Source organism: Anguilla rostrata, chromosome 8, assembly GCF_018555375.3.
Source record: "Anguilla rostrata isolate EN2019 chromosome 8, ASM1855537v3, whole genome shotgun sequence".
Taxonomy (NCBI): Eukaryota; Metazoa; Chordata; class Actinopteri; order Anguilliformes; family Anguillidae; genus Anguilla; species Anguilla rostrata.
The window spans coordinates 24,363,687-24,387,444 of NC_057940.1; the positions used below are offsets into that span (position 1 = coordinate 24,363,687).

Here is a 23,758-nt window from a genome sequence, read left to right on the forward strand (position 1 = left end):
AGCAGAGGAGTATGTTTAAGACTTAAGGTATTCTGTCAGTGCACTACACTACACGTACATGCATCTGCACTGGCCTTACAGTACTACAATGATAGTGTACTTACATTTATTACACAGAGTTATTATATCCGGTATGTATATATAATATTGCAGCCCTACTGCGGTACACAGTGTACTGCTGCATTAACGTGCAGCCCTTGCCTGTACAATAATACTGTAACACACTGAAAAACAGCACGCCTGCAGCCTGGGGCTCAAGAACACACATTCCATATCTCTATGTGCTGGAACAGGCATACATGCACATGCACACACACACACACTTGCACACAAACATTTAAACATTTAGATACCTTGCCAGAACATGTAACGATCCAAATGTCAGGACAATTAGTTCAATGGTGCCAGAAGGCAGGGGAAGGGTTCAGTGGAAGACACACCCAGGCCTGTCCTGCCTCCTATCTTCAGCAACCATCCCTCTGCTCCCCGTCTTCCCCTCCCACTCTTGTGAGATCCATAAACAGGCTCTGATAGCACAACTCCTTCCCTCTGATAGCACAACTCCTTCCCTCTGATAGAACAACTCCTTTTCTCTGATAGCACAACTCCTTCCCTCTGATAGCACAACTCCTTCCCTCTGATAACACAACTCCTTCCCTCTGACAGCACAACTCCTTCCCTCTGATAGCACAACTCCTTCCCTCTGATAGCACAACTCCTTCCCTCTGACAGCACAACTCCTTCCCTCTTACAGCACAACTCCTTCCCCCTGATAGGACAACTTCTTCCCTCTGATAACACAACTTCTTCCCTCTGACAGCACAACTCCTTCCCTCTGATAGCACAACTCCTTCCCTCTGATAGCACAACTCCTTCCCCCTGATAGGACAACTTCTTCCCTCTGATAACACAACTCCTTCCCCCTGATAGCACAACACCTTCCCCCTGATAGCACAACTCCTTCCCTCTGATAGCACAACACCTTCCCTCTGACAGCACAATACCTTCCCCCTGATAGCACAACTCCTTCCCTCTGATAGCACAACTCCTTCCCTCTGATAGCACAACTCCTTCCCTCTGATAGCACAACTCCTTCCCTCTGATAGGACAACTCCTTCCCTCTGATAGCACAACTCCTTTTCTCTGATAGCACAACTCCTTCCCTCTGATAGCACAACTCCTTCCCTCTGATAGCACAACTCCTTCCCTCTGATAACACAACTCCTTTTCTCTGATAGCACAACTCCTTCCCTCTCACAGCACAACTCCTTCCAGGGCAGACATGGCACACAGGGCCGATAGACAGCAGCACCACAAAACTGAGACACCGACTGACCTATGCAACATCTATAAAATAAACAACCGTTACGAAGGCTCATGCTGCATTTTATATTAAAACCATGGAGCAGTCCTGAGGACAGATTAAATACAATTTCTAAAATATCAAAATATCAAGTCAAGGGGTTTCTGTTTGCAAGCAGCTATCATGCCTCTAGGCTTTTCTTCCATGTTCTGTACAGTAATGTGCTTGTACACTGTCAATAGCCTCCATACGGTACCTTAATACAGTATGCCATTATAGGAGGGGAGCCTAACACATAACCTGCAGCTAGGTAGCACACTAGACTTGTAAAACTCACTTAGTTGTAAAAATGCTCCAGTAAATATGGACTTGTATTAGTGGACAATATATGACCCGTAAGCCAAATAGCTTTGGCCCGCTGGGATAAGTGCAACATCTTGGGAAATTAAAGTTAACACTGACTCAGGGCTAGGAGAATAAACTAGGTATAAACGTGAGCGCAGTCCAAACTTCTGTGAAAACGACAGTGCCGCCCTCATGTGGTGGCTACTTGCCAGAGCCCCTAATTCTGTAATACTTCAGATACTGCCAAAACGCTATCGCTGGATAGACACTACAGTGAAGTCAGAAAGCCAAGTGTTTTATAAGGCAATTATTTGTAATTATTTGCATTATTTAATAAGTAACATGGCACATCCCCCAGGGGAAACTAACAAGAAACTTATTGTTGAACCTGCATTGGAAATGAGAAAACCTGCTTTGGCTTGCACCGAGTTAAATACATGCCATTGTATATCTATTCCTTGCTGACAACATTTCTGATAAGAGATTATTATAATCTGTTTTCATGCAAGGACAGGAGGACGCCTCCGTGCAACAGAAAAGAACCCCAAAATTATTCATAGGGGGTACAGACACTTACAGTTCAACTGCAGTTCACCTGCACCCCTTGTACATGTAGCAGAAAAAAGGCTCACGCATGATTTGGAGAATGTGAGTGCTGATCTGCATTTTGTTTTAATGGATTAAGTTGACACTGCAGCAATGGGGTGGGCTTACAAATATAATTGGGTAATACAAATTTGTAGACATAGGGAAAAGAAGTTTTAAAACAATAGTTCCTCAGCATACCTGTAAACTTAGTTTATGCACGTGACACCTTAAACACACTCCTGTTACTGATACATACAATGTCCAATAGAAATACACGATAGCTGGAAACAGGATTTGTAATAGCATCTTGTTCAACAAGGACTTATCTTCATATTGTCAAAATGATTATCTTTATCATTACCACAAATGCAAAGAAACAAGAAAGGGGAGATAGTCAAAACAGAATGTGCAGAATGCGGTCTGTGAGCTATTCCAACCAGTTTAAGGACACTAATCTAACATGAGAGCAACATATCATTTATCTGTGACAAGCTGTGACTATAGACTCACCTAATGTTCTCACTGCTTCCCTGGAACATTTCAATGACGTGTGGCATTGCAAATATGTGGAAAAAGTTGGTAATATGCAGGAGATTCTCCTCGCGTCTTCAGAGTGTCTGCATGTTTGAGCAGTTAAATATTCACTGACACATTCTGCCAACCCACAGCAGAGATGTCATTTTCTGATTCCCACCTCTGCACATGTGACTGTCTGCAGGTGTGACTATGCACTCTGCTAACTCTGCTGTTCTGTCCCAGCTCTGCAGTTGTGACTATTCGCCCTGCTAACTCTGCTGTTCTGTCCCAGCTCTGCAGTTGTGACTATTCGCCCTGCTAACTCTGCAGGTGTGGCTATTCACCCTGCTAACTCTGCTGCTCTGTCCCAGCTCTGCAGGTATGACTATTCACCCTGCTAACTCTGCAGGTGTGGCTATTCACCCTGCTAACTCTGCAGGTGTGGCTATTCGCCATACTAACTCTGCTGTTCTGTCCCAGCTCTGCAGGTGTGACTATTCGCCCCGCTAACTCTGCAGGTGTGACTATTCGCCCTGCTAACTCTGCTGCTCTGTCCCAGCTCTGCAGGTATGACTATTCACCCTGCTAACTCTGCAGGTGTGACTATTCGCCCTGCTAACTCTGCTGTTCTGTCCCAGCTCTGCAGTTGTGACTATTCGCCCCGCTAACTCTGCAGGTGTGACTATTCGCCATACTAACTCTGCTGTTCTGTCCCAGCTTTGCAGGTGTGGCTATTCACCATGCTAACTGTGCAGGTGTGACTATTCACCCTGCTACCTCTGCATGTGCGACTATTCACTCTGCTAACTCTGCAGGTGTGGCTATTCACCTTGCTAACTCTGCAGGTGTGGCTATTCACCCTGCTAACTCTGCTGTTCTGTCCCAGCTCTGCAGGTGTGACCATTCACCCTGCTAACTCTGCTGTTCTGTCCCAGCTCTGCAGGTGTGACCATTCACCTTGCTAACTCTGCAGGTGTGACTATTCGCTCTGCTAACTCTGCTGTTCTGTCCCAGCTCTGCAGGTGTGACTATTCGCTGTTCTAACTCTGCTGTTCTGTCTCACTTCTGCTGAATAGAAAGAACCAGCTCACACCACAAAACAATATTTTCTTATTTTCTCATTTTGGGATTATTCATTGGGAATGTAAGAAATTTGCATTAAATTACTTTTTCTTTTAAATCCGTTTTCAGATATGGGGGCAGATGGGATCTAACTCTGTGTCAGCAGTTTTCTTTCTTTAACTGCGGAAGCAAGATCAGTGGACACACTGAGAGCTGTGCTCCGGGCACATTCCTCTTCAGGTGATGCAGCACATTCCGTAAGCCAGGGGGTGTCTAACCTTATGTGAAAAAAGCCAGCGTGGGAGCAGGGCTTTCCTTTAGCCCAGCACTACGACACCTGATCCTACTGATTAACTAATCGCAGTCTCTTCAATCAAGGCATCAATAAGAAGAATGAGCTGTATCAGTGCCAGGCTTTAACAAAAATTTGCACCCACACTGGCTTTTTTCGGATGAGATTGGACACCCCTGCTCTAAGCCCATGTGTCAGGTTATCTGGGACTGTGGCCTAAGATATAATAAAGTAATAAAAGTAATATACTTCCTGTGCATTCCAGCTCCATAAAGGTTAACTGAAGCAATTTTGCTTAAGAGTCGGTATCTTTCTTAAATGTCACACCTTGAATTCCAACCTGCAGCATGCCAGTTTGAAGTATTGCTCACTGCACAGAATGCCACATCATGCAACCAACACCTTGGAATTTTTTGGAATTAAGACATCGGCAGAATGGCATGTCTGGCTTAATGGTGCAAGATCACTTAGTGATGAAAGATCCTCAACCTGCAAATCTACCTGAAACCTGCAGTTCCACTTCCCTCACTCTGTCTCTGCACAACTGTCTGTCCCATTCAAAGGCAACGGAATGCAGAAACATGCACTCATACTCTAGGACGGTGCTCACACTGTTATTCCAACTGCATTCTGAGTTACTACGACACACATTAACCCAAATCCACCTGGGCCAACAGTCGCCTCATTCCCAGCCACAACCCGGACAGTGAGACCAAACTGTTTCAGTCATCATAAACAGCTGAACAGCTTCACCGTTATATTCTTTGCAATGGTGAGAGACGTTTGTATGTCATCTCTCATTCCTTTGAGACATATCAGCTGTAAGTGGAATTGTTTGTACGCATAGTGGCATGTGAAGAACTGTGCCAGGTGTTTTGAGAGCTATATTGAATGTCAGGAAAATAAGATGTGAAGCACAAGTGGGAGGGGAAAGTAGGACAAATTAGAAAATGGTGCGTTATTGTGTCCATGAACAATGTGAGTTTGGACATAGATATTTAGGTGAGAGATATTTAGGTGAGAGCCCTCTCCAGGGAGCGATCCATCGCTTCTGGCTTCGGAAGCATATCCCTGTCATGTGAGCCATGCATGAGTCTGCTCTATCAGCCTGGACAGCCGATGCCTAGTCACGCTGATAATGAAGGTAAACCCTTTCTGTTAATTAACAGAATTACATGCAAACTATTTTGCGTACTCCATCTTAGTCATGACCTATGAATCACTTTAATAACTCCTGATTAGTAATGCCCATTGTATTGCAGGAATGCTGTTGTAAAACTGTCTGAAGATGGAACCAAATAATCCTTACTATACTATTACCATTCTATGTCATTTTTCCATGTGTGGTCACTTATGCTAATGGATGGCAAGCTTAATTTAATTAAGCTAATTATTCTTCAGATGTTCAGTGATTCACACAATTATCTAGTTGTCGTTATTGTCATTCTCGGTGGCCAGGGTCACAACCTTGTGTGTTCATGAGACGGAAATGGCTGTGCAGAGATATTCTGGGTCAACAAGGTCAGTGAATAAGACTTGCAGTAAGTGATAATAGTGCCACTTCAGCAGAATAGCCTGATAAAACCTAGCCCATTCTAACTACTCCTGAACTTGTTAACTTGTAGACTATGCCCACCCTGCTCAAAAAGTCAGGCTAGAATAGAATAGAACAGAAATACAATTTCAAGGATATAAATGTAGCTAAAATATAATGCACTATGTAGCTAGAACATCTGAAGTGAAGTTATCAAACTGCTATCCTGAAAAGAGCCTGAGAGGCATAGAGGAAAGTAAATGAGGGAAATCAAAAGCACTTACCTTTCAGCTGGGCTTACAGGGGACAAGGATGGCAGAGGGTCTTCTGTTCTTGCAGGTGTGTCACAGAGTGTGGAGGTGTGTGTGGAGTCTGCTCTCTCTGTCGCCGAGTCAGCTAGCATGTGTGCTGCACTTGTGTGATCAGTGAGTGTGTGTGCCCTGTCTGTACCTGTGTCAGTGAGTGTGTGTGCTCTGTCTGCACCTGTGTCAGTGAGTATGAGTTCTCCCTGTGAGTTGTGTATGTTCGTAGCCCAGCAATCTGCCCTTTCTGGCGTTTGCTCTTCTGAAACCAGCACACAGGGCTGTTTCTCTGTTGCCATTCCCCGGTTCAGTGGAAGCCCCTCCCCTTCAGTCGTCGGTGAAGGAGGGGCTGGCTCACATTTCTGAGCCATGCACTCCTGCCGAACAGGTGAGTCCGGTTCCATGGCAGGCAACTGGGAACGCTGTTCCACCTCCTCCATCTCTTCTTTCACCCATTCCTTCTGCCCCATTACCTCAAAGTCCTCTGCCTGCACCCCTCTCCCCCCTTCCTCCTCCTCTGTCAGTGCCTTTTTAACTTCCTCTCCATCCTGCCCCTCAACTGTCACCTCATCCAGTTTCAGTATGCCTGCTGGTCCCTTTTCTATCACCTTCTCTTCCATTTCCTCCCATCTTTGTCCTTCCTCTTTCCATTGCTCCAACTCTTCCCTCTTTTCTTCTATTAGTCCTCCATCTTTACATTCTTGATAAGGCACATCTGTTTTCCCTTGGCCTTCCTGATCTTCTTCCTGAAGGGGAGGAGCCACCTTCATGATATCACCAGCCCCATTTTCCTGAGGGTCTCTCCTGACTGGTTCTGGAGATGGTTCTCCTGATGGCTCCCGTCCACCACCTCCCAGTCTACCCATCTCTTCTGCTGCTAGACCTCTATCCATCTCGTCTTCCTGCATCCTTGCTTCCTGTCTGTCACTGATGGTGTCAGGAATTCCCATGGTGAGAACAATGGTTGCAACCTGGTCAGGGGTGTCAGGGCGAGAACCTTCCAAGTCTTGGGCACTTGGACAAAATGGATTGAGGTTCTCAGAGACAGACAGACCAGGGCTTGGCAAGTCAGAAAGATCTGTGTTCAGGGGACAAATGTCAGTGTCGGGAGTAACACTGTTAGAGAGGTCAGTGTTTAGGAGGGAGCTGTCCATTATTCTGGCAACAGTGTCAGAGAGGTCAGTATTGAGAGGGGAGGAGTCTGCATGGATGGAATTTGTAGCAGAAAGATCTGTTGTCCTGAAGGGGGTGTCTGTATAGGCAGTGACATTGTCAGTGACCTCAGTGTTGGGGGCAAGAGCATCAGAGAACTCAGTGTTTTTGAGGGAGATATCAGTGCCAGGAACATCGGTGTCAGGAACCTCAATTTTGGGAGAGGTGTCAGTGTTGGGGGCAGTAGTGTCAAAGAGGTCAGTGATGGGAATAGAGGTGTCAGTTTTGGGGCCAGTAGTGTCAGAGAGGTCAGTGATGGGGATGGAGGTGTCAGCGTGGAAAATGTCAGAGGGTCAGTGATGGATGGATGTCAGTGTGGCAGTAGCAGAGGTCAGTGATGGGGATGGAGGTGTCAGTGTTGGGGAAGAACAGAGGTCAGTGAGGTGAGTGTCAGTATCAGAGAGGTCAGTGATGGGGTGGATCAGTGTGGGAGTAGTGCAGGGTCAGTGATGGGGTGAGGGTCAGTGTGGGAAGAAGTGTCAGAGAGGTCAGTGATGGGATGAGGTGCAGTAGTGTGAGAGGTCAGTGATGGATGGAGTTCAGTAGTGCCAGAGAGGTCAGTGATGGGGATGGAGGTGTCAGTGTTTGGGCGTAGTGTCGAGAGGTCAGAGTGGATGGAGGTGTCTGTGGGCATATGCCCGAGGGTCAGTGATGGGGATAGAGGTGTCAGTGTTGGGGGAAGAAGTGTCAGAGAGGTCAGTGATGGGGATGGAGGTGTCAGTAGTGCCAGAGAGGTCAGTGATGGGGATGGAGGTGTCAGTGTTGGGGGCAGTAGTGTCAGAGAGGTCAGAGTTGGGACTGCCATGATCCTGAGCAGCAGTGTTTGAGATTTCAGTTTTGGGAAGAATTGAATCTATGTCATGGGAAAGGGCATCAGAAAGATCAGTATACGCAAGAGAGCTGTTTGGAAGAGGTGTTTCAGCAGAGGATGAGTCAGTATTGGATAGAACAGATTCAGAGAACTCAGTGGTTTTGAGGGAGATATCAGTGCCAGGAACATCAGTGTCAGGGACCTCAATATTGGGAGAGGAGGTGTCAGTGTTTGGGGCAGTTGTGACAGAGAGGTCAGTGATGGGGATGGAGGTGTCAGTGTTGGGGGCAGTAGTGTCAGAGAGGTCAGTGTTGGGAATGGAGAGGTCAGTGCTGGGACTGCCAGGATCCAGAGCAGCAGTGTTTGAGATTTCAGTTTTGGGAAGAATGGAATCTATGTCACGGGAAAGGGCATCAGAAAGATCAGTATACGCAAGAGAGGTGTTTGGAGGAGGTGTTTTGGGAGAGGAGGTGTCAGTGTTGGGGATGGAGGTGTCAGTGTTGGGGGCAGTAGTGTCAGAGAGGTCAGTGATGGGGATGGAGGTGTCAGTAGTGCCAGAGGGGTCAGTGAGGGGGGTGGAGGTGTCAGTGTTTGGGGCAGTAGTGTCGGAGAGGTCAGAGTTGGGACTGCTAGGATCCAGAGCAGCAGTGTTTGAGATTTCAGTTTTGGGAAGAATGGAATCTATGTCATGGGAAAGGGCATCAGAAAGATCAGTATACGCAAGAGAGGTGTTTGGAAGAGGTGTTTCAGCAGAGGATGAGTCAGTATTGGGGATGGAGGTGTCAGTGTTGGGGGCAGTAGAGTCAGAGAGGTCAGTGTTGGGGATGGGGTCAATGTTGGGAATGTCAGTGTCTGAGATGTCAGTGTCTGAAGCAGCAATGCTTGAGATTTCATTTTTGGGAAGGGAGGAGTCAAAAGTGACTGACATATCAGTGTTGGGGAGGGGGGTATCAGTAATAAGATCAATAGTGTTAGAAAGATCAGTGTTCGGGAGGGAGGTGGTAGTGCTGGGGGCAACAGTGCCAATGATGTTTGTAAGGGACGAGTCTGTACTGGGGGAAATAGTGTCAGAAAGATCTGTATTTTTGAGGGAGGTGTCAGTATCAGGACAGACAGTGCCAGTGACGTCAGTTTCAGGAGCCACATTGTCATTGAGGTCAGTACTGTTAGGGAGGGAGGTGTTACTGTTGAGGGCAACAGTGTCAGAGACGTCAGCACTTTTGAGAGAAATATCAGTGCCAGGAACATCAGTGTCAGGGACCTCAATTTTTGCAGAGGAGGTGTCAGTGTTGGAGGCAGTAGAGTCAGAGAGGTCAGTGTTAGGGAGGGAGGTGTCAGCATCAGGACTGACGGTGTCACAGACCTCAGTTTTGGGGACAAATGTGTCAGCATTAGGGAGGGCAACGGCATCAGACAGGTCAGTATTGAGGAGGGAGGTTTTGGAGAGTGCACCAATAGATTCTGGGAGGTCGCTGTTAGGGAGGGAGGTGTCGGTTTCCTTAACAACGGCCACTGAGAGGTCAGAGTTGGGAATGGGGATGTCAGAAAGCTGCGTTTTTGGGATGGACAGGTCAGTGTCAGAAGTGCCAGGCTCGGAGAGGGCAGACATTGGGGTGGCCTTTTCTGAGATTTCATTTTTGAGATGGGAGGTGTCGTCATGAGGGAGATCTGTACCGGGGAGAGGGAAATTGGTGTCGGGGGTCACACCCACTGAGGGGAGAGAGCGAGAGGGGCTAGCTGGTGGTGTCGCGGGCAGACCGCCACGCAGGGTCACAGCGCGGGTGAGGGCCGCGTAGGCAGCGGAGGCAGCAGGGACCAGCGCTCCCTCATGCGCACTGGGCAGTAGGGCAGGGTCGTCTGCGCCATTGACCTGGACTTCCTGGCCCTCCTCTCCATCCACACGCAGCGGTGCCACCCCAGACGTCTGCGACACAGCATCTGGGGCACTGGGGGCCAAATCCTGGGTCACGCCCCCGTCTGGGACATCAAGGCTGATCGTAACCACTTCATCCGGCTTTGATTGGTCAGGAGGCCCAGAAGGTGGAGAGAGGGTAACCTGTGGCCCGGGCTGCTTGGGTTCGGACAGCTCAAATCTGACCCGCCTTTCGGTGGCATTCTCTGGGTCATCGGTCAGGTCGATGGTGTGCTCCACGCTCCCCTCCAGGTCCTCCTCCTCCTCCAGGCCCCGTGGGGCATCTGGCACTGTTGCATTGTGGGAAGGGTTGTCAGCATGCTGCTTGCTCTTCTTTTTCCAGCTGAAGGAAAATGTGCCAAATTTCTTGGGCTTACGCAGGTCAGTCTCAGAGGAGCTGAGAAGCCCTTTCTAAGAGAGAGAGGGAGAGAGAGAGAGAGAGTGAAAGAGAGAGAATGTAAGAGATGTAGAATTCCCTCTCGACAATCATCAACTGATATAAACTAACAGAAACAGACACTCACTTACCATGATTAAAATGCAAGTTCCAACAACTATATTTTCACTTCACCAAAACATTTCTCCATTACTGAAGTTTTCAAATCACTCATCAGACTATAGAAGATCATACATTTTTAAGGTAGCCAAAGGGAAATTCATTGAAAATATTTTCCTGTTTAAGTACCATTAACAAATATATTGATTTACCAATAAATCAGCCAGTTCTGTTGTATTCAAAATTATTTATGAAACAAAGATGAACACCGTGTACGACATGACCACTCCCAAAAATTCCCATCATTCTTCATTAAAACAAGTAAACACATCACGATCACCCACGCCAAAAAAAAAATGTCTTTGACATCACGCAATAATTTCCACATCTACTGAATAAGGTGTGTCAGACATTTTTATCAGGAACTGCTCTATGAATTGCATGCCACCAGTAGACTAGAGATCTCCTTTTCAGTAAATCTTTCCTATTCGAAGGAAAGCTGCTCGGTCAGGAATGTGTTAAGAACACAAAGGAGGCCGTCAGTCAGTCTAGCAGGATTCTAACTCAGGGAGGGGCACCCTGGAATTACTCAGAGGATGGAACTAATTGAGAAATAAAGGAAACAAGAACTGTCCTGCTCTCTGTACTTATGCTGGATGTGCAGAAAAAAAATGAGACGGGGTTAAACTGTCCTGTTCTGTCGCACTCCCAATATTCTGCTTCATTTCAATGGTACTACGTAACATAATAAAACAGCCATTTTAGAGGTGAAAAAAACACCGACAAACCAGCGTGTCTGATATTATTGTAACAATGATTTCCTTTTCAATTTCAAAGCGCCAGAAAAATGAAGATAAAGAATTAAGAATGTGAGGTGTTTGAGGTGTGACTGTGCACATTTCTCACCTCTTCATTTCAGTTTGCTTTATTGGCCTGACATGTTGTGCATTACATAAATACACAAATTCAGCTGAAGGGGAACATATTTAACATATTTTCAATGAGTATAAAATGTGGAAAGGGTCACATAATAATCAAAAATATTAATATTTTATGTATTCACTGCACATACACATATATGCCGGTGATTACAAAACCTGTGCTTTTTTGAATGGCAGGTTTCATGCTCTCTCTTGCAGCTAGCAGTGTAGCACCCTCTTGTGGACACTGGTGAAATGAGCAGTGAAAGTACAGATGGTGAGAAATTTCATTCAACTCCCTGTGGGATTCAAATCCTGTCTTAAATTTCCCCTTTCTTCAGCAAATATTGCCCTGCAGTGCCCTCTAGTGTACAAATGCAGCACTGGCCTCCATGCTGAGCTGAGCATGGTGTGTTTAAGATTTCCAGCTTCAACAGGAGGTTCAGAATTAGCAAGCGTATAAGAGGGGTTTTGCAAAGGGAATTTTAGGGTGAAAGTATGCATTCTAATGAAACATGCACAAAACAGCCAGAGGCACATCTTTCACGCTGGAGTTAATAAAGTAATCTGTCTTCAGTCACAGAGATAAGATTCAGTCTCTAAAAAAGTCAAGTCTAGACATGCTTCAATGAGTGGAGCAGAGCACTTTCTCAAAAAGAGAAAAACCAGGTGAAACAAAAACAGCAAAACAATGGCTGCTTTTCTGCTTTTTCTTAGTTTCCTAAGTGGCCAGTATCTCTTTGCCGCACACAAGTGCTACTGGAGGAACACAACACACGCAAGAGGAGTCGTTTTCCTCCAGGTGTCGAGACCTTTGATGGTTATCATTAGTTTCTAGCATGTAAGTGTCTTATGTAATACAGTGCAGGCCAAATGTATTAGGCCACCTGGGTAATAAAAAATAAATCAAAAAAAAAAAAATAAGGTAGAGAAGAATTCTGTTAATATAAGCACATTTATTGAATAACAAACCAAAGTTACAAACCAAACATTTTTTGTTTCTATCTACAGTAAAAAAAATTTTTTAAAAAATACAAAAATAATCTTAGACATGACTTTCCTCGAAATAGCCTCCTTTGGCTTTAATTACAATTTAAAAAACTATTGGGAGTCCTTTCCAATCTTTTTGCAAAGTGGCAGGTGGAGGAGTTGGAGGGAAGTGGAGGGGTGGAGTTAGGTTTAGATCTGCAAGGGCAAGTAAACATTGTGGCAAGAAGACTATTCCCAGTGAGGCAATACAATGCAGTTTAAGATGTCCAGCTGTCAACACACATCTACACCTAATTCCTCCTTCTTTGTCATATTTCTTGGAACATTTTTGCCTATTTTACTTACATTATGGGCCTATGGTATTAGGCTACCTGTGGTTTTAAAAAACAAGACCAGGTTAAAACCTAGTATATGGACCGGCCGACCAATGGTGTAACATCATAACTCGGCCGACCAATGGTGTAACTTCACTCAGTCACTCACTCAGTCACAGACATTCGCATTTGTAGGGCTGGCCCCGCTGTTGCGGTCCAGCCAAAAACATAAGGTAGATAAGATTTCAGTCAATTCAACTACCCCTTCACCTCCCTCTTACCCCCACCTCCCAAATAAAATGTACAAATTTATAAGTAAAACATTTGTATTATTGTAGGAAGAATTTTTTTTTTTTTAAGTTTGCACTTTGGTTTGTTATTCAACAAATGCACAAAAAAACATTGACTGAATTTTTCTCTACCTAAAGTTTTTTTTAAAACCACAGGTGGCCTAATACTTTTGGCCTGTATATTGTAAGTCACACTAAGGTAGGAAATCATGTGCGTTCATATCATTGGTATTGCTCCGCTGTTGTAACGTACTGCCAAAACACTCTGAAATATGCAAGCAGCACGCTGCGCCCCCTCCCGCGTCTGCATCTGCGTTCCACTCACCAAATTCCGAAGACTGGGGGAAAAGTGTGGAAAAAGTGCTCATGCAAATTTTCCACACTTAACTTTCCGACATAAAATGTGACAGTAGAGGTGATTAGTCATAGCAATGTACTAAATGGGTGGATTACTCGAGTCCGTTTACGCTGCCAAAAAGACGTTCGGCACCTCCTGTGGGCAAGCGACTTTAACACCTTTGACAAAAAGAACCGAGCAAAACTCAGCTAGAGCGGGTGAGAACAAGGGCAGGGCCCGGAATGAGTATCCGGACGGTGCCCTGTAGGTGCAGAAGAGAGGCTGCACCTGGAGGAGAAAGAGCCAGACAGACAGGAGGAAGGCGTACAGAGCTGCTGATTTCATGAGCATACCCACCATGGGGGTGGAGGGGGGGCAACCAGGTATGGTGGCCAGGGCCCTGGAGGAGGGCGGGCTCTGTGGTCTGTCAACTTGTGGTAAATATTAATTGTCCTGGACCCGGAAATAAAATAATTCTATTATTTTATCCTGGGCCTAGAAAATTCACCCAGCAGCCCTATGAGTAATCAGTGTTCGCTGAGTTCCACTGCATCACTAATGACAGGTGTAAAGGCAGGTCATGTCTTTTGTTATGATTTGTAGGGCTTTTGGCAAAATTCTGTAAAGGGGCTTCTGTCCTAGGCATACTATCACATGCATTGTAAGAGTACTCTTTATTACAGTTCCATTCCTAAAGCAAATTGCAATCGCTTCAAGCCTAACAATGATGGGGCTTCTTTTACCTAAAGGTCCCAGTGCGTCTGCACTGCTAGAGTAGCACTGGCAGCGAGCACTGATTAAAGGCTGGTTAAGGGTGACGGGGTAGCCTGCACTCATGGATCCGCTCAACCTGCTGCACTGGCACGGCCATGAAGCCGGGCCGGGATCCGATTCTGCAGACGTTAATTAATCACCCGAGCTGGACAGCTCGATGAGCCGCTAAGCTCTGAAGATCCGAGATGCATCCACATTCGCACTCGACACAATTAGACTGGAACAGACACACCAATTAATGCATAAAGTTGATTGAGTTGTTCAAAACAAACACTGCATTGTAATGACAATGCACAGCAGCAACACCAGACAGCTAAGCTAATAAATACACATAAACACACATTATACATAAAGACATATACAGTATACCACACACACACACACACACACACAAACATACAAATACACACCCACAGAAGTAGATTATGTGATGCTGAATGCTATTATATGCTCTCATGGCAGATGAAAGCACCACATATGAAGCACAAAATCTGAAAAAATAAATAAATAAAATCTGTAATGATCCAGCAGATATCATTAGAAGAGGTTTAAAGCATCAGTGCATTTAAACATTTTAATATATTCCCTTGACATACAGTATATTGCATGCAGCACATTTTGAGTCATGTCATGCTGCTCATCCTGCACCATTTTAGTAAGCATACCCTCCTTTCATAAACGACAGCCCCGTTTAGCAGTGCCCAGACAGGTTTTCTGCTACACAGATGGTATTTTAGCTACTGGCTCCCGGTTGCTAGCTTTACTTGTGCCTAAGGGGGAGGCACAGCAGGTGTTATACTCAGGTCAGATATCGTACCATGGTCTGTGAGTCTTTTTGGCAGGGAGGAGACACACCTGTTTGACCAGGTGAGTCTGAGGCCTCTGCTACAGCACAGACAGCCGGTGAGAACAAAATGCTCACAGACACCTTGTACGTTGGCTGACCTGCAAAACCTGTCAATCAAAAGTGCTGCTCAGAACCTTCCAGCACTGATGCCAGTTCTTCTGTGATGTCCATTCCAAGAATCTACCATGGCAAGGTTTGGGGACTCCACAGATATGTCTGCAGGTTTCCTTCCTTAAACTACAGGTAGCAAATGTGATTCCTGATGCTGTATGTAGGGAAATCTCTGAATTGGCTCTTTCTCACTTCACAAAAACAGTTCTCTATAACTCAAGTTTGCTCAAATCGCGCATCAGACTCATCTTATGCATGAACACCTCTGAAATGGGAGTACGAAATTGAAACAAAAATATGTCACTTCGTCATCATCAATTATCAGAGGGACAGGACATTACTGTCTACCACAGATCTAACAGGGTTCAACTAAACAAATATATTTCATAGAAGTCAAGTCAGCTTTACTGTCATTCCAGCCATATACAATGCAGTTTACAGTGGAACAAAATTGCGTTTCTCCTGGTCCTTGGTGCAATATATACAATATATATACAAGACATACAGACAAGGATGGGGCTGTATGCCGAGGACTAGACGTAGTGCACGGACAAGACAGTGCAAGTGTAATAGACATGACGAGTGCAACTCAATACAATACAATGCAGGACAGTATAAAAACAGAACAGTAAGTACACAATAAATAAACTAAATGGAATAAAATTAAGAATTAAGTTACAAATACGTAATAAAAAATAAATTGTGTGTAAAGTATGGTGTAGCAGCATGGTATAGTGAGTGTTAAGCCTTTTTCAATAATAGTAATACTGAAATACACCAAGCCTAATCATCACAGCAATAGCGAGGATATGGACTGACCTTTGACCTTGGAGTAGTGCCATAAAGGGTCAGCTTCTTCTTGCGGCCTCCACCTTTGGGCGAACTGACACCATCCCTGTCCAGACCAGTTCCAGAACCATCCAATTCAGTCTGGCTGGAGAAGAAAACACCAAAATTGAGCACAACGAAGGAACCCAACGGACAACTATCTAACTTGTTCCGGCATAGGCTTTCATGGCTAGGCATACCTAAATGTAGTTCAGGTGTGTACACCTACTTACTGTATTTCATTCAGTAATTGACCAGTAGAAAACCAAAAGAATCAAAGGTGAGCACTGACTTTTGTACTGTATGAGACTGTGGAGCGTTTATGCTTATCCATATAACACATGGGTGACTCGTCATGGTAACTCCTGACCCGTTGATGGTAATCCTTGTGAAACTACAGACACCTCATCTAGAAGAGCGCAGAGACACCGGTTCTTCACTCCTTTGCAGCTGCTAGCAAGCCTCTCCCTCAGCATAACATTTTCAGATCACCTCTGCACAAAGGTCCTGTAGACAGCGCATTCATTTATCATACATTATCGCATTTAAGACTTGTGTTTGGTTTTGGTGTTTGGTCGAATTGATCCAGTTTAAACTTTTAGAAAAAAGGAACATCCTCTTTTGAGAGATGCATTCCAAACAATGAATATCAATAATCTGCTGCATTAACCAAACATAGTTTCTATTGTTAGGAATAGTTTTTTTCAGTTTCACAGGTGCTAGTAAGTAAACAGAACACAAGGGTTAACATTTTCAGAATACCTTTGCAGATAGCTCATTTCCTGTGGACAGATCATGTTTAAGGATGCTTGACATCACAGTAATATGCAGGTACACAATTACTGTGATGTTCACATCATGTAAAACTGAGTACATGCTTAGACATCATTAGGCTGCATACTGCTATGTTCCTATGGTACAGTTTTCAGATTTTTCGGCCACATCTCAAACAGACACTCACAAATGAGAATGAATAGTTCTCCACAGACTCCCATTAGATCTGACAGCGTGTCACATTGTGGAGTCTCTCATTCCCTCTCCAACACGCCCTCACTCTCCAAACACTTTACAAATAATTTCACATCTTACCCTCCATCACACTGGATAGGACCACATTAACTTATCTATTTGCTTAGCAAATACCCTTATTTGGGGAAACTTGCATAGCATAAGGGCTTTTATTGTTCTTTGCTAAGACAAATTAGAATACCACTCAAATCAGAAACTTGATAGACGCCAGAGCAGCGGCGTTCCATCGAGGACTGAACCTTGGCCGTGCTAATGGATACAGCGGGGTCATTCAGCAGCTACTGTGCATTCTGAGGAACGCTGCCGAGTACTGATGTGAAAGAAGACAGGTTCAACAACTTTCTTCATCCGCTCTCCCCAACACCTCACCCACTCCCCCCCAGGCACACCCAATTTCTGCCCCATCAATCACTGCAGCGTACTGTCAGCACCCCAGCTAAACAAGGAGAGGTTGTGTGTGTGACTGCAAGGTGGATGGGTTTCTTTGCATCTATGTAAACAATGGCACAATGCCTCTCTGTGCGAGCCGTGAAAGGCCCAGAGCGGGGGGGGCGGCTTCCTGTCAGAGCCTCAGGTCCCGAGCCGCCCCGCTCCCGTCCGCCCGCGGGGATAAGAGGGGCGAAGCGGAGGGCCGCGGCTGTGAGGTCACACCGCACGCGTCGCGGCAGCCGCATTTGCGTGCAGGCGGGCGGGCGGGGCCCGATCTGGCAGACCCCGCCGCTGCGCCTCACCGCGTTTTCCATATCCAAATGCGCGCGAGTCCCTCAGCCCCGCGATGCACCCGCCTGTCGAAACCGCACCGCTCTCCTCTCGGAGGCCGCTGACTGACAGGCAAGCGCGAGAGGAATGCGAGTCGAGTGGTTCTCCCTCCGCAACAATGTGTCACTTAAACTGCGTCTTTGTCGTGCCTTCTCCTCCAAACCGCAGGGCACTCGTGCAGCGTGTCATTCAGAGCTTCCAGCAGCTTCCACCTGCGCGCGTGCTAGCATAGCGCTAATTTACCGTTTGTGAAAGGGTGGGTCTGTTTGTGAGGTTTGCATCTCTGAGAGTGAACTCTTACCCCCTGGGGTAAGGGTGCTCAGAGGGTAGGGAAGATGGAGATGGGTTGCATGGGTCTCTCAATCCAGTGCACCTGGCTTCCCCCCTCAAGCAGTAGGCCATCGGGTGCACAGATAGAAAATCTCAGTCACGCGTGGATCTCTCAGGTCAAAGCTTACGTGGGCCAATTCATTGGCGGTAATTAGAGCTGTCACACTGGGCTTCCACACCCACCTCAGGGCTCGCTCTGAGCCAGGTCTGTGGGGACGCTGAATGAGAAAGCTCACCACGCCGGCCAGTCAGACTGCAGCATAAACCTGCACGTGACCGAGGCGCTGCTGCTGCACCTTATTCTGCAAATAAGCAGCCGTTTGGTCACAGGTGCCTTGGAGGGCATGCGAGATCCTACTCTTCACATAAGTAAAAAGGAATTAACAAGCACTGGGACTTCAGTAGCCTGGAAGGGAAATACAGAATGGAATAACACACACGCTTCTGAGCACAGAGCTCGTTCCTTACCTATGCAGAACATCTGAGTAATGTGTGTGGGCCGTGTTCTGCTGGAGCTGACCTCTGATGAGCTGAGGAGCTCGGGCTGCCACGTGCTGGGTTTGGGACCCGACCTATTTGTTCAGTTGATTGAAATTTGACTGCTAGATTGTAATGAATTTGTTCCATAGGCTATCCACTGTTACACTTTTTTCCGCCTCTTCCTCCCCATATTTATATGTTTTGAAAGCGTATATGCATTTTCATATATTTTATTTTTATAAAAGTATGGCAGTTTATTTATGATTCTATCAAACCATGGTAAAATGTACAGTGTCTGCCTGGTTAATTTAAATACCATGAGGAATTCCATTACAAAAAAGACCAAATAAATTTAATTTTAATCACAGTCCCAAACTACTAGCATTGCAAAACTAGTTTGATGAGTTGCTTTGTATTCTAATATACCATGTCAGTAATGGATGCCGGTACTTTCTAGTTAAAACTGCCCAGGTTCTGGTTTTTGTTCACACTACAGGCACACTACTCCTTCAGCCTTTCTCATTGAAATAAATCACGTGTAATTATGGTAAAATAGCATGTGCATTACAGCATTATCATCTCCTCACAGCCTTGTCGGTTGTCTGATAAATGTCCAGGGCTAATTATCTAGCTGGGTATTAATTTAGTACAGCTACATTAGAACAATTCTTGCCAAGTTCCCCATTATAGTCCTCCTTCGGCATTGTATTTCTGGCATAAGTAAATACAATAGTACAGAGACAGTGGGCTCTGGCCCAGGGTTATATCCGCTTGCTCGACAGCTAGCCGAAGATCGTCCGTTGGATTAACATCTTGACATGAGTTCCTTGGTTCAACTTCATGCCATTTTTTGACTACAGTGTTAGTACCGTTACTGACATGTGTGGTCTGTACTTGACTTGGATGAATTTTAATAGATGCAAAATCCTGGGGAAGAGATTTGTACAAAAGAGGATTTTCTGTCACTGCTGTTGCAATCCACAACATGTACAGTTATGCAGGACTAAACACATCTGCAGGTACTGGATGACCACAAAAAACTAACTTGGACTTCCAAGTAATATGAAGTGCTGGGAACGTTAAGTGCTGGGAATTACAATAAAAAAAAATAGTATGTCAAATACAACAAGTCCAATTGATTGATTAACTGAACACTGACTATGCAGCCCTGCTGAACACTGACTGTACAGGTTCTGCTGAAAACCAAAGAGACCGATACGCTATGTGCTCGCTGTCAGAGCACGGATTAAGACCAAGCCAGAGGGTGGAACAGAAACACACAGGCGTCATTGTTTTACGATCGCCTTCATGGATGCTACCAGTGCCAACCGCTGTTTTACGAGCACTGCATGTCATTACACAGGCGCTGCACCTTCACAGTGCTTGCTCTCAGGAGGAGCAGAATGGAGCAAAGGTAAGAGGCCTTTTTTAGCCCCACAAAACAAAAAACATTTTAAAAAACCCTGAAACTTGAGTTAAACATATGACTGTGCATGACTGGACACCATACAGAACAGGCTCTGCTAGAACTGACACAGCCTAGCAAACAGCTGTCAGCCAAGTCAAGTACAGACTATGCAAGACCTGATTCAATGAAAAACAGAATCTAGGAGCTGAGAGGCAGTTTGGCACAGACTCTGTGAACACACAGCCTCGATGCATTACACAACAGACTCCGGAAAAGCAATGTTTTTACCCCTGATTAAAGCCTGTTGATGAAATGCTCATACATAATGACAGAGAAAGGGGGGAGGTCTGACTTTCAGCTTCTGAAATGTGTCAGACTGTCACTGCGTCCTTACGAACACAAGCATGCAATAATCCTCCATAGAGTGGCAGTTACAAGACCTGTAGAATTAAGTTCTAATTAGTATATTAGTACAATGAGAAAGGCATTTGGCTGCAATGTGTTTCACTAACATTCCCAGACTTGTGCTGAACTGGCCGTTATCTATCCACACCAGTTCATTACTAGCCAAGGTCCCACCAGCCCACATTGCGTGTGTGTGTTCAAAGAATCAATGATTGACGTGTTTTTTTTTTTGTCATTTTTCTGCCTGTTTACCCAAGAACGCACAGGAACATACTTATCAAGGTTTACACAAGCTACCTTTATGGATCCAATAAAAACACAGATGACAAACGCTGCAGTCTAAAAATGACAGGCCACATGATGCAAGTCAAAGCCATGCCAGTGCTGCATTTGTCCATGGTAACTGACCTTGGAAAGCATGGGATGGATACATGGTGCTCACAGGAGCAAACACAAAGCCTTTCAAAAAGAGACAGGCCACATGGTACCTCTGCGCTGTTCATTTCATATCAGAGAAAAATAACTCCAAACTGCACACACTAAGATGCATAACAAATTATTTGTACTGTAGAGGGTATAACGTTATTTCAGTAAGAATCTTCATGCAACCCACACTGCAGTATGTCTGTTGTGCTCAGACAAGGCATGGGGACTGGACATAGATGTATGGAGACGGGCTACACATGGAGTAGCAGGGGAAATGCTGCAGATCCATTTGCAGGCTTGCCATTTTGACCAAAGTCTTGTTCCTTGTGTTTGGTTTTGTCTTTGACTACACACATCCAGCAGACACCTAGACTGATTTCAGGATAACCTCTGCGCTCACTTGGTCTAGCCCTTGGACATGTCACATCCAAGTCACATCCTCGGGTGCCACCCAGATACCATGGCAGACCAGACCGTTTTGGTGATGCCGTTGCCATGGGCGACATATTCACACTCCGTTGCAGACTAAAAAGAACCGTGGTAGGAGTCCAGTAGAAGTGCAGAAATTTGCATCCGAGGCGATGTTTAGATTAGGCTAAATCCGCGTGAAGCACAGCGATGCAATCAGAATACAAATTTTCCTGCTCACCCAGATTTTACACAAACTTACTCCCACTCAGCATGTTGGATTGCACCTTCAACTGCCAGAGAGAGGGCTTCATATCCTCTAACATTACTCAGCAAATTATAAAATAAAGCCAAAACACGCATCTGTGTTGCTGTGGTGGTAAAATGCTCTTGGGTCATGGGTACAAAGTCCTGGTGGGACATTGTGGGTGGGCCCTATAGACAAGGAGCTGCACTCTACACCCTCGTGGCTTGAGCAAACACCCCACTGCACAGTATGTGGGAGAGCACTGGACAGGTGCGCACGAGGGAAAGCAATGAGGAAAGGATGTAATGATAAAATAAACAAAGCTGAGTAAAGCAATGTAGCAGAGACAAGGATACCGTTTAGCTGGCAGGGGTGTGCCTACGAGTTGAGTAGGAAACTCAAACACTGCAGACCAAACTCTTGGAATCAGAGGTGTACATTTATTTTCAGGATGTACTGTAAAATATGGCCATGCAACAGGGTGTGCATGCTAACTTTTGTTCAAATCAGTTGCATGCATGAAGTTCCAATTAGTGCAGATTTACATCCCATGATACACTGTCATTAAATTAGTATTTATGCATGGCGTATGTAACATCTTTTCAATGTAACCACCTTTTAATTAGTTAAGGAATTAAGAGCAATTACAGAACCAGCATACCGTAGCACTTTATGAACTGTGTTTGACAGCCCTGCTGTGGAAGATGAGAATGGACTGCCCTCAAATTAGGAGTTTGTTCCTCCAAACACCGGCTCCACCAAATCGGTCGGTTCAGTTCTCAAGGACAGGAAAAGACCTTTGGCTGATGGGGAAATTCTCCAAACTGCATGCCCTTTACGTCCTTCGTACGAGTCTGAAAACAGGATCAAAGGATCCTGTGCTGATACTGCTGTGTGCAGTGATGCAGACCAGCTGACTAAAACATCCACACCAGAGGTGGGCAACAAGGGCCGTATCCGTTTCTGGTTTTCATGCCAACCTCCAGCCTTAATTACTCAATTAGCCCGAACGTTCATGGCACCTGACATTTCTCAAAAAGCGCATGAATGGCAGCCAAAGACTGTTCTTCTGTCCCTATATGAAATGGTTTGCAGTGATCTAATCTACAGGTGAACCTGTGTTGGTGTGTACAGCCAATTAGCTCATTCAGCCAGGTTAACTGCTGGAAGCAAAAACCTGCATACAAACAGGCCCTCCAGGACCAGAACTGCCCACTCGTAACTGAACCTTGCATGTACAGTTTACTGTGCTGCAAATGCGTGCATACTATTTTAGGTATGTTGTAAAATTTTGTATGTATGTTGTACTTTTTAAAATATACTATTGATTTTGGATCATGAAGTAGCGTTTGTTTTCTATTGTGAGTGAAAGACTAATTGATCCCCAAATAATAGTTTATTTCCTCGTTCTTTTAAATCCCCTGCCAGTCATTCCTGTAAAGAAAACTATTCCTCTATCCCTCTGGGTATCCCGTTTTGTAAAAATGGGAATGACGACAAAAAAGAGAATGCGGGTTATCGCGTTTTTCTAGGGCATCACTCATGCATACATTCCTAGCAATAAACGTCAGCAAGCAAGTTACTATAGCCCTTACCATTCATCACCAACACCACCACATTTTTTTCTTTTAAAAAAGAAATAAATGAATGTAACATTACAAGTTGTTGTTGCAACATTACTATTTCTCCATTAAAAACGGTCGTCAGTGTGGCATCGAGCTGTCCGCTGTTCAAGATTTGGAGGGGCCACATACTGCAATTTGGTACACAATGACAACTATACGAGTAATTATATGCTGCTGTCAGCTAATGTTAACGAATGAATTGTAGAGATAACTTTAATAAAGGTTTATTATTGAGATGCACCATGCCATGCTTCAAGGCTAGAAGCTGGATATACACCTGTTCAAGTCAGTCTTACGCGCACAAAATAGTCAGACAATACGATAAATTACCAGCAGTTGCCATACAGGTAGTTACTCGGGCATTTACCTGACAATTTTCTCCTCGGTTTTATCAGCCTCGGGTTCCGTCTTTTTCTTTTTCTTCCACTTGAAGAGTTTTAAAGTTTTCCCTCCGTCGCCTCCACTGGCATCATTTGCAGACTCTTCGAGGTTCGCCTCGCTTTTAGAGAAGAGGCTCTTCAGATTCTTTTTGGTAGAAAAACTCTTTTTCGCCATGTTTACAATAAAATCGAGAGCCCCTGAGACACCTCTTCCTTTTCCAAAAAACAGACAAAACAAAACAAATCAAAAAAAAAAAAAATACACCAACAGTGCTGGTTGATGAACGAAAGTTATGAAATGAATCTGAATCGATATTTCGCAAATTCTGAATACGAGTTTCTTTCTTTCCTTGCAGGATCCTTTCGAGGAAGATGGGACACGTCTGCGTGGTGAGGGTGCTAGCGAGCTGACAGCTGTTAACTCCTGAATCACTCTCTCGTGCAGCCTTGCACAGGTGAGACAGCCACGCCCATCGC

The 23,758-nt window shown here is 45.2% G+C and overlaps 1 protein-coding gene and 1 long non-coding RNA gene across 6 annotated transcripts in view; one reads left to right on the forward strand and one right to left on the reverse strand.

Annotated features, from left to right (window-relative positions):
• crybg2 (crystallin beta-gamma domain containing 2) overlaps positions 1–23,758 on the reverse strand; it is a 50,060-nt gene extending 26,302 nt beyond the window's left edge. The window contains exons 1-5 of one of the 4 annotated variants that reach the window (XM_064347220.1): positions 23,269–23,758; positions 15,776–15,890; positions 8,745–10,288; positions 7,818–8,507; positions 5,925–7,421 (exon numbers count right to left, since the gene is read on the reverse strand). In XM_064347220.1, the coding sequence (XP_064203290.1) occupies positions 5,925–7,421; positions 7,818–8,507; positions 8,745–10,288; positions 15,776–15,890; positions 23,269–23,456 (4,034 nt within the window). In that variant the 5' untranslated portion in view covers positions 23,457–23,758. Of the gene's footprint in view, positions 1–5,924; positions 7,422–7,817; positions 10,289–15,775; positions 15,891–23,268 lie in introns of all 4 variants that reach the window. The other 3 variants (XM_064347219.1, XM_064347218.1, XM_064347217.1) reach the window with 3 other exon arrangements.
• LOC135261184 (uncharacterized) lies at positions 95–8,871 on the forward strand. 2 transcript variants are annotated; one of them, XR_010331852.1, is made up of 4 exons: positions 95–3,725; positions 3,775–7,421; positions 7,818–8,507; positions 8,745–8,871. It is a non-coding gene; the product is annotated as an uncharacterized LOC135261184 (long non-coding RNA). The 2 variants fall into 2 exon arrangements; XR_010331853.1 differs by having other exon boundaries at positions 95–3,161; positions 3,192–7,421.